Genomic DNA, 21,308 nt, shown 5'->3' with positions numbered 1-21,308 from the left:
TCAGAGATTGTACACGGGAGAGAAATCATTTTCCTGTCCTGAGTGAGGAAATTGTTAGTCACTGAAGTCCTGTCCTCCTGTACATCAGGGGTCCCACACGGGGGAGAAGCCACTTTCCTGTCCTGAGTGAGGGAATCGTTAGTCACTGAAGTCCTGTCTTCCTGTACATCAGCGGTCCCACCAGTGGTGTATTTACCAAAAGGCAAACAAGGCATTTGCCTAGGGCGGCATTTTTCAGGGGGGCAGTACTGCCCCCGTAAGAAGACATGAAAGAAGGGACACACGAGCCATGGGGACCTGGTGGGATCTGAGAGAGGTTGTGGGCTGGTTGGCGGTGTATGTAGAGCCCGACGGTCATTCCAGGGGATGTGGCCAGTATGTGGAGGGCGGTGATAGTGGAAGGCTTTTTTTGAGTGTGTGTGGGGGGGGGTGTGTTGGTTGGTGTCAGGCTCTCTCCATGAGGGGAGTGGGGGGGAACAATTTTTGTGTTGCCTAGGGCAGCACAAAACCTAAATACACCACTGGGTCCCACACGGGGGAGAAGCCACTTTCCTATCTTGAGTGAGGGAATTGTTAGTCACTGAAGTCCTGTCTTCCTGTACATCAGGGGTCCCACACGGAGGAGAAGCCACTTTCCTATCTTGAGTGAGGGAATTGTTAGTCACTGAAGTCCTGTCTTCCTGTACATCAGGGGTCCCACACGGAGGAGAAGCCACTTTCCTATCTTGAGTGAGGGAATTGTTAGTCACTGAAGTCCTGTCTTCCTGTACATCAGGGGTCCCACACGGAGGAGAAGCCACTTTCCTATCTTGAGTGAGGGAATTGTTAGTCACTGAAGTCCTGTCTTCCTGTACATCAGGGGTCCCACACGGAGGAGAAGCCACTTTCCTATCTTGAGTGAGGGAATTGTTAGTCACTGAAGTCCTGTCTTCCTGTACATCAGGGGTCCCACACGGGGGAGAAGCCACTTTCCTATCCTGAGTGTCACTCACTAAAGTCCCATCTTTACAGACATCTTAGATTGGACAATAAACTTTCCTGGTCTGAGTGAGGGAAGTCCTGTCTTCTTGTACATCAGGGGTCCCACACAACCCTGGATGTGTATTAGTGCCTTGAGTGCGGGAAATGTCTTCTAGATGAATGTTGCTGGACATCCCAGCTCTCGTGTGGAAGAAGCCCCTCCCCTAATATACACCTCAGATATACTCCATGGCTGATCTTCATCATGGAAGAGTCCGTTCATAAGGACCTATTTACTGTATATCACTCCCATTAACACCTTCTCACACAGTCTCCATGAACCCTTTCCTAGCTTTTAACTCTCTACTTTGCTCTTCATTGCCTCCACCTATTAGTTCTTTCACTGCCTAGGAGATTGCAAATCACTTCAAAAATAGGATTGGTACAATTTGTGACGAGATATCTGCTGTACAGATATCCTCTCCATGTTACATTCCATTTCCACACTCAGTGCTTCCCTTGTTTAATACTACGACTATAGAGGACGTCACTAAACTTTGTTTTCTAATGGCCATCTAACCACATGCCCTCTGGACTCCATTCCCCCGCAAATATGGTCACCTTCTTGCTCTATCTTACACTTTTTAACTCACATCTTCAATCTCTCCCTCTCTACTGGTATCTTCCCTATCCCCATAAAGCATGCAGTGGTCGCCCCCCTCCCACTTCTAAAAGCCCTTGCTGGACCTCACAACCTAAGACCTCCTTGCTCCCTTTTACCTCCAACTCCTTGAACATCTGGTCTACAACCACCAGAGCTTTCACCTCAATGAGAATAACTCTCATGATCCCCTTTGGTGTGGATTTCGCCCGCAACACTCCACAGAAACTGCTCTTCTAAAACTCACAAATGGCTAAAACCAAAGGACACTTCTGTATTCCTACTCTTGGAACTGCCTTTGATAAAGTTGACCATCCCCTCCTCCTCAAAAAAAAAAAAACACTATTCCCTTGGTCTCTATGACTGTACTTTTGTTGATTCTCATCTTGCCTATCTCACCACACCTTCAGTGTCACTTACAACTCTACCTCCTCCTCTTCTATTCCTTTGAGGCCCACCCAAGCTTCTGTCCTTAGAATTCTATTCTCCATCCACACCTCCTCCCTGGGTCAGCTGGTACAATTTTTATGCTGAAGACACCTACAGTTGCAAGAAAAAGTATGTGAACCCCTTGGGATTACGTGGAGTTTTGCATGAATTGGGCATAAAATGTGCTCTGAACGTCATCTAAGTCACAACAATAGAAGAACACAGTCTGCTGAACATAATACTACACAAACATTAGATGTTGCCATGGTTTAATTGCACATAACATGTAAACATTCACAGTGCAGTGAGGAAAAAGTATGTGAGGCCCTAGCTTAATGACTTCTCCCAGAGCTAATTGGAGCCAGGAGTGAGCCAACCTTGACTCCAATCAGTGTGATGATATTGGATGTGTCCCTTAAAAAACACACACCTGTTTTGGGTTTACTGGTTTCAAGAAGCACTGTCTGATGTGAACCATGCCTCGCAGAAAAGAGCTCTCAGAAGACCTACGATCAAGAATTGTTGACTTGCATGAAGCTGGAAAGGGTTAAAAAAGTATCTCCAAAAGCCTTGATGTTCATGTGTCCACGGTAAGACAGACTGTCTACAAATGGAGAAAGTTTAGCACTGTTGCTACTCTCCCTAGGCGTGGTCTTCCTGTAAAAATGACTGCAAGAGCACAGCGCAGAATGCTGCATGAGGTAAAGAAGAATCCCAGAGTGTCAGCTAAAGACCTACAGAAATCTCTGGCACATGCTAACATTTTTGTTGACACATCTACAATAAGGAAAACATTAAACAAGAATGGAGTACATGGGAGGACACCACGGAGGAAGCCATTGCTGTCTAAAAAGAATATTGCAGCACGTTTGAAGTTTGCAAAAGAGCACCTGGATGTTCCACAGCACTACTGGCAAAATATACTGTGGACAGATGAAACCAAGATTGAGTTGTTTGGGAAGAACACACAACACTATGTGTGGAGAAAAAAAAGGCACAGCACACTGACATCAAAACCTCATCCCCACTGTGAAACATGGCGGAGGGAGCATCATGGTTTGGGGCTGCTTTGCTGCCTCAGGGCCTGGACGGATTGTTGTCATTGATGGGAAAATGAATTCCAGAGTTTATCAAGACATTTTGCAGGAAAACGTACGACCATCTGTCCGCCAACTGAAGCTCCGCAGAGGATGGGTGATGCAACAGGACAATGACCCAAAGCATACAAGTAATTCAACAAAACAATGGCTGCAACAGCACAGAATACGCCTTCTGGAGTGGCCCAGTCAGAGTCCTGACCTCAACCTGATTGAAATGCTGTGGCATGACCTTAAGAGAGCGATTCACACCAGACATCCCAAGAATATTGCTAAACTGAAACAGTTTTGTGAAGAGGAGTGGTCCAAAATGACTCCAGATCGTTGTGCAGGTCTGATCTGCAACTACAGGAAACGTTTGGTTGAGGTTATTGCTGCCAAAGGAGGGTCAACCAGTTATTAAGTCCAAAGGTTCACATACTTTTTCCTCCCTGCACTGTGAATGTTTACATGTTATGTGCAATTAAACCATGGCAACATCTAATGTTTGTGTAGTATTATGTTCAGCAGACTGTGTTCTTCTATTGTTGTGACTTAGATGACGTTCAGAGCACATTTTATGCCCAATTCATGCAAAACTCCACATAATCCCAAGGGGTTCACATACTTTTTCTTGTAAATATATCTTTGTACCCCTCAACTCACCCCATCAGTCTCCTCACAAATACCTAATTTACTAACAGACATCAAAATAGATGTCATACCGCTACCTATCCAAAGCTGAGTTCATAATATTTTCTCCCCTATGTTCCACTTTGCCGAACTTCTCCGTCAAGAGTGATGGCACAACTATTGGTCTGTCCCCATATGCCAGGTTGTTAGGTGTAACCCTGGACTCTGAACTGTCCTTTTGACCCCACATCCAATTACTCTATGCTACTTCAACCTCTGCAACATCTCCAAAATACGCCTCTTCTACACCAACACCACACCAGCTTCTAATATACTCCCTACTTATCTCTCGCTACTGCAACTCCCTCCTCATTGTCTTACCTTTACATAGACTATTCCCCCTCCAGTCCATCATGAATACTGCTGCCAGGCTCATCCACCTCACCAACCGTTCAGTGTCCTCCACCCCTCTCTGCCAATCCCTACACTGGCTTCCATTTAGTGTCCTCCACCCCTCTCTGCCAATCCCTCCACTGGCCTCCATTCAGTGTCCTCCACCCCTCTCTGCCAATCCGTCCACTGGCCTCCATTCAGTGTCCTCCACCCCTCTGCCAATCCCTCCACTGGCCTCCATTCAGTGTCTTCCACTCCTCTCTGCCAATCCCTCCACTGGCCTCCATTCAGTGTCTTCCACCCCTCTCTGCCAATCCCTCCACTGGCCTCCACTCAGTGTCCTCCATCCCTCTCTGCCAATCTCTCCACTGGCCTCCACTCAGTGTCCTCCATCCCTCTCTGCTAATCCCTCCACTGGTCTTCATTCAGTGTCCTCCACCCCTCTCTGCCAATCCCTCCACTGGCTTCCACTCAATGTCCTCCACCCCTCTCTGCCAATCCCTCCACAGGCCTCCATTCAGTGTCCCCCACCCCTCTCTGCCAATCCCTCCACTGGCCTCCATTCAGTGTCCTCCACCCCTCTGCCAATCCCTCCACTGGCCTCCTTTCAGTGTCTTTCACCCCTCTCTGCCAATCCCTCCACTGGCCTCCACTCAGTGTCCTCCATCCCTCTCTGCCAATCTCTCCACTGGCCTCCACTCAGTGTCCTCCACCCCTCTCTGCCAATCCCTCCACTGGCCTCCATTCAGTGTCCTCCATCCCTCTCTGCCAATCCCTCCACTGATCTTCATTCAGTGTCCTCCACCCCTCTCTGCCAATCCCTCCATTGGCTTCCACTCAGTGTCTTCCACCCCTCTCTGCCAATCCCTCCACTGGCCTCCACTCAGTGTCCTCCATCCCTCTCTGCCAATCCCTCCACTGGTCTTCATTCAGTGTCCTCCACCCGTCTCTGACAATCCCTCCATTGTCTTCAGCTCACAAAACAAATAAAATTCAAAATGCTAACAACTTACAAAGCCATCCACAACTCTTGTCATAATAGCACCCAAACCGTTCCAAGAGCAAATGTAATGTAAATACAGTTGCCGGTTATCGGCTGCACTTTCCTCACGCTGTCACACCGTGAGAAAAGTACTGCTGCTAACAGGTAACTGTCAGACAACAGATTGGCAATGATCACCAGTGCAGCCTATCTGTGCCCATCAGTGCAGCCTATCCGTGCCTATCAGTGCAGCCTATCCATGCCCATCAGTGCCGCCCACCAGTGCCCCCCATCAACCTCATCAGTGAAGGAGAAAAATTCTTTGCAACATTTTATAATAGAAACAAAGAAAAACTTTTTTTTCCAAATTTTTTCCTTTTTTTTTTTTGGTTTATAGCGCAAAAAAATAAAACCCCCAGCGGCGATTTAATACCACATTTGTGTGCAAAAAAAATGATAAAAATGTCATATGGGTACAGTGTTGCATGACCGCCCAATTGTCATTCAAAGTGCGACAGCATTGAAAGCTGAAACTTGGCCTGGGCAGGAGGGGGGTAAGAGTGCTCGGTAGGCGAGGGGTAAAAATGGTCAACACATTCCATTTTGCTATATTGCTTTAATTAATTACAACACGGCATCTAATAGAATTACAAAATCCTACTACAACTCAAGGATTACAACATTTCTAAAAGACACACTTTGTTTTTTTTTTCGTAACAAAGAATTTTCTATTAAATTTGTTTTCTCTCAAACGAAATAGTCGTCTTTTTTTTTTTTTTTTTTTTAAACAAAAAATATAAAAATTATTACATAGATATTGGTTTAACATCAGATTGAAAAAGTGATAGCTAGTCCAAAAAAAAAAAAAAAAGCCTTTCAAAGTATAAAAATTATTACATAGATATCGGTTTAAAATCAGATTGAACAAGTGATAACTAGTCTGGAAAAAAAAAAAAAAAGCCTTTCATCTGTAATTTTTTTATATTACATAAAATGGAAAGAAAATTCCATCTTGAATCATCTTGCACATGACTGTTTAACCACTTCCTGTCCATTATAAATGGCCTGAGGTTGAAGTGGTTATACTGGGATCCTGGAGCCATAATCATGATCCCAGTATCCTTTTTTTTTTTTTTTTTTTTGCACCCGTCGATTTTCTAGTAAAAGTAATCAGAGCGGCTATGCAGCCGCTGGATTACTTTTACGGGTAGCGGAAGGGGGTCCCCCCTCCCTGCGACGCCTTTACCGGGCTCTCTCATCTGATCGTGAAGACTGGTAAGAATGTTGCTCCTCCCACTGTGTGATGTCAGAAATCTGAAACAATGAGGATTTTGTCACTTCCGGTTTTGGTCTCATGTAAACAAGCCATTCCTGGCTTGTGAGAGCAACAGATTTAACTGATCTCACTTTGCTCTGATGCTGTGAAAGTCAGAAAAGGTTTAATAGACCCCAGATCTCACCATAAAGAGGACCTGTCACAGCCCATGCTATCACAAGGGATGTTCATCTCTTGTGATATCAATAAAGTTGATTTTTAAAACATTTAAAAGGTACAGTGTTAATATATATATATATAAATATATATATATATTTTTTTTTTTAAAGAGCCCAGTCCTCATGCACAAAGGAGAGATCTCACCATAAAGAGGACCTGTCACAACCCATGCTACCACAAGGGATGTTCATCCTTGATAACAATAAAGTTCATTTAAAAAAAAAAGTTTAAAGGTACAGAGTTAAATAAATAAATATATATATATTTATTTTTTGTTTTTTAAAGAGCCTCATCTTCATGCGCAAAAGGGGAGATCTCGCCATAAAGAGGACCTGTCACGGCCTATGCTATCACAAGGGATACACATCCCTTGTGATAAAAAATAAAGTTGATTTTGAAAAAAGTTTAAAAGGTACAGTGTTAAAGAAAGAATATATATATATATATGTTTTTTTTATTTTTAAAGAGCCCCGTCTTCATGTGCAAAGGGGAGATCTTGCCATAAAGAGGACCTGTCAAGGCCCATGCTATCACAAGGGATGTTCATCACTAATAATAAAGTTGACAAAAAAAATGTTTAAAGGTACAGTTTTAAAAAAACAATTTTTTTTTTTTTTTAAAGTGCCACGTCCTCATGTGCAAAGGAAAATGCTCACAACAATCATGCATATGTAAACGGCGATCGCACAACACATGTGAAGTATCGCCACGAACATCAGAGAAGGAGCAATAATTTTAAAGCCAGACCTTCTGTGTAACTCGAACCTGATGACCTGTAAAGGCTTTTAAAGCGTCACCTATGGAGATTTCTAGGCACATTAATTTGACGTCGTGCTACGGGCATACACATTTTTTTAAAGCAAAACATGTCTGAAATCCATCTACTCGGCGTAACATCATCTTTTATATTTTACCAAACAATTGGATATTATATTGTGTTTTCGAACATTAAAATTCATTAACCAGGTACCCTCCGCCCTATAGCAGAAATACTGCTGCAGGGATGCACAAAGTCATGTGTGTGTATTTGTATATGTGTGTATGTGTATGCATGTGTGTGTGTGTATATACAGGTGAAACTCGAAAAATTTGAATATGGTGCAAAAGTTTATTTATTTCAGTGCAGCAACTTAAAAGGTGAAACTAATATATGAGATAGACTCATTACATGCAAAGCAAGATAGTTCAAGGCGTGATTTGTCATCATTGTGATGATTATGGCTTACAGCTCATAAAAACCCCAAATCCACAATCTCAGAAAATGAGAATATTGTGAAAAGGTGGAATATTCTCGGCTCAAAGTGTCCCACTCTAATCAGATAATTAAGCCATAACACCTGCAAAGGGTTCCTGAGCCTTTAAATGGTCTCTCAGTCTGGTTCAGTAGGAATCCCAATCATGGGAAAGACTGCTGACCTGACAGTTGTGCAGAAAACCCTCATTGGCACCCTCCATAAGGAGGGAAAGCCTCAAAAGGGAATTGCAAAAGAAGTTGGATGTTCCCAAAGTGCTGTATCAAAGCACATTAATAGAAAGTTATGTGGAAGGGAAAAGTGTGGAAGAAAAAGGTGCACAAGCAGCAGGGATGACCGCAGCCTGGAGAGGATTGTCAGGAAAAGGCCATTCCAAGTGTTGGGGGCTTTCACAAGGAGTGGACTGAGGCTGGAGTCAGTGCATCAAGAGCCACCACACAGACGGATCCTGGACATGGGCTTCAAATGTCGTATTCCTCAATCCGCTCAAGCAGCTCCTGAACAACAAACAACATCAGAAGCGTCTTACCTGGGCTAAAGAAAAACAGACCTGGTCTGTTGCTCAGTGGTCCAAAGTCCTCTTTTCTGTTTGAGAGAAACTTTTGCATCTCATTTGGAAACCAAGGACCCAGAGTATGGAGGAAGAATGGAGAAGCACAAGGCCCCCGAGTATGGAGGAAGAATGGAGAGGCCCAAGGACCCCGAGTATGGAGGAAGAATGGAGAGGCCCAAGGACCCAGAGTATGGAGGAAGAATAGAGAGGCCCAAGGACGCCGAGTATGGAGGAAGAATGGAGAGGCCCAAGGACCCAGAGTATGGAGGAAGAATGGAGAGGCCCAAGGACGCCAAGTATGGAGGAAGAATGGAGAAGCACAAGGCCCCCGAGTATGGAGGAAGAATGGAGAGGCCCAAGGCCCCCGAGTATGGAGGAAGAATGGAGAGGCCCAAGGACGCCGAGTATGGAGGAAGAATGGAGAGGCCCAAGGACGCCGAGTATGGAGGAAGAATGGAGAGGCACGAGGACCCCGAGAATGGAGGAAGAATGGAGAGGCACGAGGACCCCGAGAATGGAGGAAGAATGGAGAGGCACGAGGACCCCGAGAATGGAGGAAGAATGGAGAGGCACAAGGACCCCGAGAATGGAGGAAGAATGGAGAGGCACATGTCCCCGAGAATGGAGGAAGAATGGAGAGGCACAAGGACCCCGAGTATGGAGGAAGAATGGAGAGGCCCAAGGACCCCGAGTATGGAGGAAGAATGGAGAGGCCCAAGGACCCCGAGAATGGAGGAAGAATGGAGAGGCCCAAGGACCCCGAGAATGGAGGAAGAATGGAGAGGCACAAGGACCCCGAGAATGGAGGAAGAATGGAGAGGCACAAGGACCCCGAGAATGGAGGAAGAATGGAGAGGCACAAGGACCCAGAGTATGGAGGAAGAATGGAGAGGCCCAAGGACCCCGAGTATGGAGGAAGAATGGAGAGGCCCAAGGACCCCGAGTATGGAGGAAGAATGGAGAGGCCCAAGGACCCCGCGTATGGAGGAAGAATGGAGAGGCACAAAGACCCACAGTATGGAGGAAGAATGGAGAGGCACAAGGACCCCGAGTATGGAGGAAGAATGGAGAGGCCCAAGGAGCCCGAGTATGGAGGAAGAATGGAGAGGCCCAAGGAGCCCGAGTATGGAGGAAGAATGGAGAGGCCCAAGGAGCCCCGAGTATGGAGGAAGAATGGAGAGGCCCAAGGAGCCCCGAGTATGGAGGAAGAATAGAGAGGCCCAAGGAGCCCCGAGTATGGAGGAAGAATAGAGAGGCCCAAGGAGCCCCGAGTATGGAGGAAGAATAGAGAGGCCCAAGGAGCCCCGAGTATGGAGGAAGAATAGAGAGGCCCAAGGAGCCCCGAGTATGGAGGAAGAATGGAGAGGCCCAAGGAGCCCGAGTATGGAGGAAGAATGGAGAGGCCCAAGGAGCCCGAGTATGGAGGAAGAATGGAGAGGCCCAAGGACCCAGAGTATGGAGGAAGAATGGAGAGGCCCAAGGACCCCGAGTATGGAGGAAGAATGGAGAGGCCCAAGGACCCCGAGTATGGAGGAAGAGTGGAGAGGCCCAAGGACCCCGAGTATGGAGGAAGAGTGGAGAGGCCCAAGGACCCCGAGTATGGAGGAAGAGTGGAGAGGCCCAAGGAGCCCGAGTATGGAGGAAGAATGGAGAGGCCCAAGGACCCCGAGTATGGAATGGAGGAAAAATGGAGAGGCCCAAGGACCCAGAGTATGGAGGAAGAATGGAGAGGCACAAGGACCCCGAGTATGGAGGAAGAATGGAGAGGCCCAAGGACCCCGAGTATGGAGGAAGAATGGAGAGGCCCAAGGAGCCCGAGTATGGAGGAAGAATGGAGAGGCCCAAGGAGCCCGAGTATGGAGGAAGAATGGAGAGGCCCAAGGAGCCCGAGTATGGAGGAAGAATGGAGAGGCCCAAGGACCCCGAGTATGGAGGAAGAATGGAGAGGCCCAAGGACCCCGAGTATGGAGGAAGAATGGAGAGGCCCAAGGACCCCGAGTATGGAGGAAGAATGGAGAGGCCCAAGGACCCCGAGTATGGAGGAAGAATGGAGAGGCCCAAGGAGCCCGAGTATGGCGGAAGAATGGAGAGGCCCAAGGAGCCCGAGTATGGAGGAAGAATGGAGAGGCCCAAGGACCCCGAGTATGGAGGAAGAATGGAGAGGCCCAAGGACCCCGAGTATGGAGGAAGAATGGAGAGGCCCAAGGACCCCGAGTATGGAGGAAGAATGGAGAGGCCTACACTGCAAGATGCTTGAAGTCCAGTGTGAAGTTTCCACAGTCTGTGTTGATTTGGGGAGCCATGTCATCTGCTGGTTTTGGTCCACTGTGCTTCATTAAGTCCAGGGTCAACACAGCCGTCTACCAGGAGATTTTGGAGCACTTCTTGCTTTCTTCTGCAGACGAGCTTTATGGGGGTTGCTGACTTCATTTTCCAGCAGGACTTGGCACCGCCCACACTGCCAAAAGCACCAAAACCTGGTTCAATGACTGTGGGATTACTGTGCTTGATTGGCCAGCAAATTCGCCTGACCTGAACTCCATAGAGAATCTATGGGGCATTGCCAAGAGAAAGATGAGAGACATGAGACCGAACAATGCAGAAGAGCTGAAGGCCGCTATTGAAGCATCCTGGTCTTCCATAACACCTCAGCAGTGCCACAGGCTGATAGCTTCCATGCCACGTCGCATTGAGGCAGTAATTGCTGCAAAAGGGGCCCAAACCAAGTACTGAGTACATATGCATGCCTCTACTTTTCAGAGGTGCGATATTGTTCTATGTATAATCCTTGTTTTATTGATTGCATGGAATATTCTCATTTTCTGAGATTGTGGATTTGGGGTTTTCATGAGCTGTAAGCCATAATCATCGCAATGATGACAAATCACGGCTTGAACTATCTTGCTATATACACTATCTTGTGTATATACTGTATATCTATATATCTAGATATATATATGTGACTCACATTGCCGGGTAGGGAGTGCGAGCGCTGCCATTGGAGGCTACAGATGTCAATCACTGGGTCCCAACCGGAGATTCTCCACTGGCACCCGGCGATTACCGAGTAACACTGACAGGGGAGAGACCTATGTGTAAACAACACAGGTCTCTCTCCTGCCAGCAATAACATGCTGCTTTGTATTTCAGAGCAATACACAGCAGCATGTTTCCCAAGTAAAACACACACAGCACACACAGAGAAACACACACAGTTAACCCTTTGATCTCCCCTCATGTTAACCCCTTCCTGCCCAGTGCCATTAGTACAGTGTTAGTGCTTATTAGCACTGATCACTGTATTGGTGTCAGTGACACCAAGCCAGTTCCCCCCAAAGTCAGAATGTCCACCGCAGCCCCGCTATAAGTCACTGATCGCCGCCATTACTAGTATAAAAAAAGAAAAATCCCAGTGTATATACCGCCATTTGGAGACGCTATAACTTTCACATAAACCAATTCATTTAGACATATTGGGATTTTTATTTACAAAGACACGAAGCAGAATACATTTTGGCTGAAATTTATGACAAAATTATATTTTTTTAAATTGTTTTACTGGACATGTTTATTAGCAAAAAGTCAAAAATATTGTTTTTTTCCTCAAAATTGTCGGTCACTTTTTCTTTTATAGCGCAAAAAATAAAAAAATTACACAGGCGATCAAATACCACCAAAAGAAATCTCTATTTGTGGGGAAAAAAGGACATAAATTTCATTGGGGCGCAGCGTTGCATGACCGCGCAATTGTCAGTTAAAGTAACGTAGCGCCGCAACGCACAAAAAAAGCCTGGTCAGGAAGGGGGGGAAATCCTCTGGAGGGCAAGGGGTTAATATGACAAACAAACCATTCAAAAATCCCACTCATAAATGAGCCACTATGCACCCGAGGCAATTGTGACATTTCTCACATACATGTTAAAATAATGTTTTTAACCACTTCCAGACCGGACACTTTTACTCCCGTCCAGTCCAGGGCAATTTTCAGCTTTCAGCGCTATCAAACTTTGAATGACAATTGCGCGGTCATGCAACGCTGTAACCGTATGAATTTTTTAGCATTTTTCCGAGACAGATAAAGCACCAAAATTGGTGGTATTTATTCACCGCTGGGATTTTAATTTTTTTTGCTATGTAAATGAAAATGTCAAAAAATTTTGAAAAAAAGTGTTTTTCTTATAAAGTTTGCAAATAAATAATATTTCATCATAAATCTTGGCCAAAATGTATTCCGTTATATTTTTAGTGAAAAAAAAAGCCAAATTAGTTTATAACCAAAAATTTAAATTGTTAAACACTTTTTTTACATTTATTTTTTTTTATATTATTATTTATTTTATTATTTTTTTTACATACTGTCACCCTAGCAGTACAGTGTCACCATGGTGACACTGTACTACTTTTGGGGGGGTGAAGATTTTTTTTTTTACAGATTGCTTTTACACCCATATAGGATGTAAAAGCAATCATTTATCTTTCTCTCTGTCTGCATTCTTGCAGCCATTGAGAATGACTGAGTGACATGTGATTGGTCACAGCTTGGCACATGGTACAAGCCTGTTGTGAATAGCCCTGTACCATGTGACCTCTGTGATCATTCACAGATTTCACACGTAGTAAGCAATGATTTCACAAGTGACATCTTGCTTACTACTTTGCATGTGATCACTGATTGGCCAATCAGCGATCACATGATCGGGACCTCGTACAGAGGTCCATCCGACGATCGGTGTTCCACTGTGTCCAGAGGACACAGCGGGCACCGGATGCCGGTGCTGCATGCTCCCAGGGACCGCGCACAAGCAGGGTGCAGGGAGGCCGTTTATAAATGGCCACCCGACCCTGCAGTGCCACCGTCTGGCCATTTATATATACAACGGCCGGCCGGGAAGTGGTTAATTACTTAGAAACCCCACACATTATATTTTATTCTGAACACCGAGGCCCTGGAGAATAAAATGGTGGTTGTTGCAATTTTTTTATGTCACACTATATTTGCCCAGCCGTTTATACAACACACCTTTTCAAGAAAACTACACTTAAAATGCATTTTTGTGCATACAAACTCAAAATAATAGCTGTTTTTTGGGTAAAATATAAAAGATAATGTTATGTGGAGTGTATAGATACAAAACATTTCAATATTTAAACATTTTTTGAAGGTGAAATGGCGGCAAAACAAAAATAAGTAAAAAAAAAAAAACTCCATAGATGACACTTTAGAAGACTTTAAATGTTAAGTGTGGTGTCAAAACAGCAGGTCTGGTACTAGAATTATTGCTCTCACTCTGACGCACACAGCGATACCTCATATGGTGCAAAAACCGTTTACATATGCGTATTGCCAGGGCTTTTTATTCAGCGTGAATCCGGGGAAAATGCAGTTCCGGCACCTCCAGCAGCGAATGTATGTAATGGCAAGGGGTGCTGAGGTGTGCTGGAGGGTCTCTTGATGCTGGCTGCTTGAGATCTATTGTTGCGGGGGGAGGGTCTCTTGATGCTGGCGATCTATTGTTGTGGGGGGGAGGGTCTCTTGATGCTGGCTGCTGCAGATCTATTGTTGCGAGGTGGAGGGTATATTGTGCTGGGGAGGTCTGTTGCTGCTGGTGGGGGATCTATTGTTGCTGGGATGGAATGAGAGAGGGGTCTATTATTGCCGAAGGGCCTATTGATGCTGGAGATCTATTGTTGTGGGGGGAGGGTCTATTGTGCTGGGGAGGTCTGTTGATGCTGGTGGGGAGTCCATTGATGGGATGGATCTACTGATGAGGGGTCTATTATTGCTGCAGGGCTTATTGATGCTGGCTGCTGGAGATCTATTGTGCTGGGGAGATCTGTTGCTGCTGGTGGGGGATCTGATGTTGCTGGGATGGATCTACTGATGAGAGAGCGGTCTTTTATTGCTGCAGGGCCTATTGATGCTGGCTGTTGGAGATCTATTGTTGCGGGGGGGATCTCTTGATGCTGACTGCTGGAGATCTATTGTTGCGTGGTGAGGATCTCTTGATGTTGACTGCTGGAGATCTATTGTTGCGGGGGGGGGAGGTCTCTTGATGCTGGCTGCTGGAGATCTATTGTTGCGGGGGGGAGGGGGGTTTGATGCTGGTGGGGGATCTATTGTTGCTGGGGAGTCCATTGTTGATGGGATGGATCTACTGATGAGAGAGGGGTCTATTATTGCTGAAGGGCCTATTGATGTTGGCTGCTGGAGATCTGTTGTTGTGTGGGGGTGGTCTATTGTGCTGGGGAGGCCTGTTGAAACTGGTGGGGGATCTATTGTTGCTGGGGAGTCAATTGCTGATGGGATGAATCTACTGTTGAGAGAGGGGGGTCTATTATTGCTGAAGGGCCTATTGATGCTGGCTACTGGAGATCTATTGAAACGGGGGGAGATCTCTTGATGCTGGCTGCTGGAGATCTATTGTTGCGGGGAGAGGGTCTCTTGATGCTGGCTGATGGAGATCTATTGTTGCAGGGGGGGAGTATATTGCGTTTGGGAGGTCTGTTGATGTTGGTGGGAGATCTATTGTTGCTTTAGAGTCAATTACTGATGGGATGGATCTACTGTTGAGAGAGGGGTCTATTATTGCTGAAGAGCCTATTGATGCTGGCTGAGGGGAGATCCGTTGTTGCTAGGGGGATCTATTGTTGCTGGAGGGAGTCTATTGTTGCTGGCTGCAGAGGATCTATTTTACTGCTTTTCTTGTTATCATTAACAAATTCCATACAATACGTAGCACCACAAAATGATACTTGGTTCTGTGTTCTCTAAAAGGGGAAGTACTGGGAGTGGGTGGAACTAAGGAACAGTGCTCAGAGGTGGGTAAGGGGCAGAGACAAGGGGTGACTTGGAAAGGGAGAGTTCCTGCACCTATTGCCTGAGAAAAAAAGCCCTGTGTATTGCACATGAGCACAGGGGAACAGGTAGGTGCCTACATTTTTTTTTTTTTTTCCATTTTTTTTTACAATATCCCTTGTGATGGTCTGAGCAGTGGTAGGTATTGGACCCCTGATTCCTCCTCAGCAGCTGATCAAACCAAGAGTGGTTTGATCGGCAGCTTCCCTGGCTGGTACTGACCCGGTAAACACTGAACCAAAACCAGAAGTCACAAAATCATTATCACATCTGGCTTCAATCCTCACAGAGGAGAAGGAAGAATGGATGTTCTTCCCTCTCCTCTGCAGGAAGCTAACCCAATCACTTCTGAGCCCTGTAAACGTAATTAGGTGGCTGTAGAGCCACTTGGATCACTTTTACATGAAAGCTGATCACCAGCTGAAAAAAAATGATATCAGGATCATAGTTGCGGCTGTAGAGCATCAAAAATGTGGTTTTATATGTTGTATTGGACCCCTAATTCCTCCTCAGTAGGTGATCAAACCAAGAGTGGTTTGATCTGCTGCTTCTTTAGCTGGTACTGACCCGGTTAACACTGAACCAAAACCAGAAGTCACAAAATCACTGTCACTGCTGGCTTCATTCCTCACAGAGGAGAAAGAAGAACGGACGTTCTTCCCTCTCCTCTGTAGGAAGCTGACCCAATCACTTCTGAGCCCTGTAAACGTAATTAGGTGGCTGTAGAGCCACTTGGATCACTTTTACATGAAAGCTGATCACCAGCTGAAAAAAAATGATATCAGGATCATAGCTGCGCCTGTAGAGCATCAAAAATGTGGTTTTAGATGTTGTATTGGACCCCTAATTCCTCCTCAGTAGGTGATCAAACCAAGAGTGGTTTGATCGGCTGCTTCCCTGGCTGGTACTGAATCGGGAAATACTGAACCAAAACCAGAAGTCACAAAATCATTGTCACTTCTAGCTTCATTCCTCAGAGGAGAAGGAAAAATGGATGTTCTTCCCTCTCCTCTGTAGGAAGCTGACCCAATCACTTCTGAGCCCTGTAAACGTAATTAGGTGGCTGTAGAGCCACTTGGATCACTTTTACATGAAAGCTGATCACCAGCTGAAAAAAAATGATATCAGGATCATAGTTGCGGCTGTAGAGCATCACAAATGTGGTTTTAGATGTTGTATTGGACCCCTAATTCCTCCTCAGTAGGTGATCAAACCAAGAGTGGTTTGATCTGCTGCTTCTTTAGCTGGTACTGACCCGGTTAACACTGAACCAAAACCAGAAGTCACAAAATCACTGTCACTGCTGGCTTCATTCCTCACAGAGGAGAAAGAAGAACGGACGTTCTTCCCTCTCCTCTGTAGGAAGCTGACCCAATCACTTCTGAGCCCTGTAAACGTAATTAGGTGGCTGTAGAGCCACTTGGATCACTTTTACATGAAAGCTGATCACCAGCTGAAAAAAAATGATATCAGGATCATAGCTGCGGCTGTAGAGCATCAAAAATGTGGTTGTATATGTTGTATTGGACCCCTAATTCCTCCTCAGTAGGTGATCAAACCAAGAGTGGTTTGATCGGCTGCTTCCCTGGCTGGTACTGAATCGGGAAATACTGAACCAAAACCAGAAGTCACAAAATCATTGTCACTTCTAGCTTCATTCCTCAGAGGAGAAGGAAAAATGGATGTTCTTCCCTCTCCTTTGTAGTAAGCTGACCCAATCGCGTCTGAGCCCTGTAAAAGTGATTAGGTGGCTGTAGAGCCACTTGGATCACTTTTACGTGAAATCTGATCAGCTGAAAAAAAATGTGTTATCAGGATCATAGAGCATCAAAAATGTGGTTGTAGATGTTGTATACAAAGTCTTGGCGACGTGGCTCATACACAACCCTTAAAACCCACTGACCTCTCGCCTTGCTGTACTGACCTCTGTACCATCCACTTTCGAATGGGTCACTATTGCTTGGCGCAAGTTTTGTTCCTCCAATATTATAATTGTGCTCTAGAATAGAGAGTTGTGTCCTTGCTACCATGGCATCCATAGAAAAGTGGCTTCCTTTTGGTTTGTATTTCAGAGCAGTAGTATGAAAAATGTCTTGCTGGCCAGGGTGGCAGAACAAAGGCATTCTTTCTACGTCTCTAAGCCACGTCTTTTTTAGAACAATTTCTCGGAGCTCCTTGTAGGCACGTGACCCATCCCTCAGCCAGTTCCTGGTAAGGTTTGACGTTTCACTTATGGGAGGATGATTACATTCTTTGTAATGTTCACATCCATCCCATCGATGGACATTGATCACGTGGAACAATAAAGAACACCACTGTTCCTTAAGCACCGTGGGGTTGCCCTCACAATTTGCAGATGCCCACCATAAATGATTTTTTATGGATGGAATCCAAGGCGCCAACTCTTCACACCCTTTTTTTTTACTGGCGGCATTGACCTTGGCCCCAACAGTTTTTGCCATATGCCTGACATCATAGCGGTGTAAAATTTTGGGATATTTTTCACGGATTATCTTTCGAATTGTAACATGGCGGTCTGTACATATAATTCTTACATTGAGACCTTTTTGTTGGAGTCCGTCAAGCGCCTTTTCAAAAGCTTTACCCTCTAAAGCCACGGAACTTGACTCTGGTGTAAGCTCTTCAACGCCAAACCCAACGATTTTTTGCGTTTCGGCTTCCATAAAGGAATAGGTAGAATATTTTGCATTGTACCCGGGACTATCGCATTGGCCGTCACCAGATAGACAGACCACTTGTCCAGAGAGTTGAGAGATAATATTTTGTTGGTTTAATTTCCAGTGGTAATCAACGGCAGGGAACAAATATTTTTTCTGATGTTCGTAAAATGTTGCTCTGCAAATTGATACCATCCCTAACACTTTGAGAAAACTTTCAATTTGTAGAAAATTGGAACCACTGCATAGAGCCGCGCTTGATATCAGAACATCGCCCACTGGAGCATTTTTGATTTTGGGTTGACTTTCCCACAGTAGGGAGTGATGACCGTTCATACACGTGGCGTACACCGACAGGCAAGACCCACACAGTTTTTTTTCAACTTGAGCAAGAGAAGCATTGCAATGGTTATAATTACAGCGCACCATTGTCAAAAGATTATCTAGACACCTCTCGAAAACCAGGAATTTCCTTTCCTTCCCATAATCAGAACCCGACACGGCAGATTGTAATGTTTGGTGACCACAAGGTGGATATGCCTTGTCTACACATGGAGCACCAGAGTCGCTGTCCTCTGCAGAGGATTCCCTAGAGGGATCGTATGATGGATCATTATACATTTGGATATCAAAGGATGACTCTCCCTGTTGGCTGTTGATACTGGAACTTGGGGATAAGTTGTACTTTCTATATGAGATTAATCTTTCAACGTTCTCTTCCTTCGATGTGCTAGTAATAACTTTTTTTCGGGGTAACGCCCCTCCTTTGGATTTTAAATTGCGGAATAAATCGCACTGAATGCCAACGTTAGCCGTGACTGGACTGTGCTGAATTTTTTTGTTTTTAGTACCATGAAACGGAAAAGTTCCAGTTCTCTTGTCCTTGGTTTCTCTCGGAAAATCAGTCATAACGCCTTTGGACGATCTATGTCTTTTCATGGACCTAAAAAAACTTAAAAATGAAGATTGAGAATTTTCTGGCACATGAGAGGTTTCAGTAACATGGGCGACCCCTGACATAGGATCATCCGAAGAAGAAAAGGATGAGACCTCAGCTTGTGGGAAAGAACTTGAAGAATGGAGAGATGGACCTTTGTTGTGATCAGCGACAAGGCAAGAAGGCCGATCGGCCAAAGAGGAGGTTGAAACTCTGTTGTATTCCGTGCAAAGCCTCTTCCTTTTTTCCTTCTCATCACTAGCTTCACTTACAGTTTTTCGAATTTGAAATATACTTGGGGAAGCATCCTTCTTCAATGACAATTTGCCACCTAGATTCTCGTACATGTCTAATGAGAAATGTTTTGAGCATATTCGATAGGAATTATTGGCTTTACTCAGCCAGATCTTAGAAACGGCCTCCTCTATGTTACTTTCATCAAACTGCCCGGTATTCATAAGCCATTGTTTTATACGGACCTTGTCTTTAGGGAACACATGGAAAATGACATTGAGTTCTTTTTTTCTCCAATGAGAATCACAATTTTCCACAATACAAGAAGGCATGATGGATGGATTTATATACTACTCCGATAGAACACGGTATTATCACTGCTACATGCGTGTGTCCCAGTCTGTGATGGACGGATAAGGAGAAGTCCACTGAAATTTGGGTATTCCCAACAAGATGAGCACCAAAGTCACAGGAACGAGCAGGACAATTTCATCAGGTCAGATCATAATTCGTAGGATTTCTCATGTGGAAAAGAATCCGAGGTAGGTCTTTTTTTAGAATTAATTATTTTCAGAAGATTAACCTGTTGAAGAAATAAGAGTTTTACAATAATGGTTAATATTGAAATCTTTTGGTCGATAATTCTAGAAACCCAAGAGGGAGCTGAGTTATTCAATATAAGGTGACTATTAATGCAAAGTAGCCTTTTGCTTCACATGGCCGGTAGTTTATTTATAGTTCAAGACAAAACGGTGGTCATGGATTTATGTGCCCATGTAAACAAAAAGTGCTACAAAAAAAGTTACTTCTATACATACATATATGTGTGTGTGTGTATATATATATATATATATGTGTGTGTGTGTGTGTGTGTGTGTGTGTATATATATATATATATATATATACATACAGTGGGGCAAAAAAGTATTTAGTCAGCCACCAATTGTGCAAGTTCTCCCACTTAAAAAGATGAGAGAGGCCTGTAATTGGCATCATAGGTAGACTTCAACTATTAGAGACAAAATGAGAAAAAAATCCAGACAATCACATTGGCTGATTTGGAAAGAATTTATTTGCAAATTATGGTGGAAAATAAGTATTTGGTCAATATCAAAAGTTCATCTCAATACTTTGTTATATATCCTTTGTTGGCAATGACAGAGGTCAGACGTTTCCTGTAAGTCTTCACAAGGTTGGCACACACTGTTGCTGGTATGTTGGCCCATCCTCCATGCAGATCTCCTCTAGAGCAGTGATGTTTTGGGGCTGTCGCTGGGCAACACGGACTTTCAACTCCCTCCAAAGGTTTTCTATGGGGTTGAGATCTGGAGACTGGCTAGGCCACTCCAGGACCTTGAAATGCTTCTTACGAAGCCACTCCTTTGTTGCCCGGGTGGTATGTTTGGGATCATTGTCATGTTGGAAGACCTAGCCACGTTTCATCTTCAATGCCCTTGCTGATGGAAGGAGGTTTGCACTCAAAATCTTACGATACATGGCCCCATTCATTCTGTCCTGTACATGGATCAGTCGTCCTGGTCCCTTTGCAGAGAAACAGCCCCAAAGCATGATGTTGCCACCCCCATGCTTCACAGTCGGTATGGTGTTCTTTGGATGCAACTCAGCATTCTCTCTCCTCCAAACACGACGAGTTGTGTTTCTACCAAACAGTTCTATTTTGGTTTCATCTGACCATATGACATTCTCCCAATCCTCTTCTGGATCATCCAAATGCTCTCTAGCAAACTTCAGACGGGCCCAGACATGTACTGGCTTAAGCAGGGGGACACGTCTGGCACTGCAGGATCTGAGTCCCTGGCGGCGTAGTGTGTTACTGATGGTAGCCTTTGTTACGTTGGTCCCAGCTCTCTGCAGGTCATTCACTAGGTCCCCCCCGTGTGGTCCTGGGATTTTTGCTCACCGTTCTTGTGATCATTTTGACCCCACGGGGTGAGATCTTGCGTGGAGCCCCAGATCGAGGGAGATTATCAGTGGTCTTGTATGTCTTCCATTTTCTAATTATTGCTCCCAAAGTTGATTTGTTCACACCAAGCTGCTTGCCTATTGCAGATTCAGTCTTCCCAGCCTGGTGCAGGTCTACAATTTTGTTTCTGGTGTCCTTCGACAGCTCTTTAGTCTTCACCATAGTGGAGTTTGGAGTGTGACTG

At 45.0% G+C, this 21,308-nt stretch overlaps 2 protein-coding genes across 2 annotated transcripts in view; one reads left to right on the top strand and one right to left on the bottom strand.

Moving 5' to 3' along the window:
- Nucleotides 1-21,308, top strand: part of LOC149451809 (uncharacterized) — a 187,251-nt gene that overhangs the window by 23,354 nt on the left and 142,589 nt on the right. The gene's annotated exons all lie outside the window — the stretch shown is intronic.
- LOC149451815 (uncharacterized) overlaps nt 5,731-21,308 on the bottom strand; it is a 24,940-nt gene continuing 9,362 nt past the window's right edge. Inside the window, exon 2 of the mRNA XM_089690139.1 lies at nt 5,731-19,723. Within this exon, the coding sequence (XP_089546265.1) occupies nt 17,109-19,472 (2,364 nt within the window). The 5' untranslated portion in view covers nt 19,473-19,723 and the 3' untranslated portion in view covers nt 5,731-17,108. The remainder of the gene's footprint in view (nt 19,724-21,308) is intronic.

The sequence above is a fragment of the Staurois parvus genome, unplaced genomic scaffold (assembly GCF_062004578.1).
Source record: "Staurois parvus isolate SC_StPar_1 unplaced genomic scaffold, SC_StPar_1.0 ptg000519l, whole genome shotgun sequence".
NCBI classification, from domain to species: Eukaryota; Metazoa; Chordata; class Amphibia; order Anura; family Ranidae; genus Staurois; species Staurois parvus.
The sequence above is the reverse complement of the archived record's forward strand: the minus strand, read 5'-3'. Positions and strand labels throughout refer to the sequence as shown.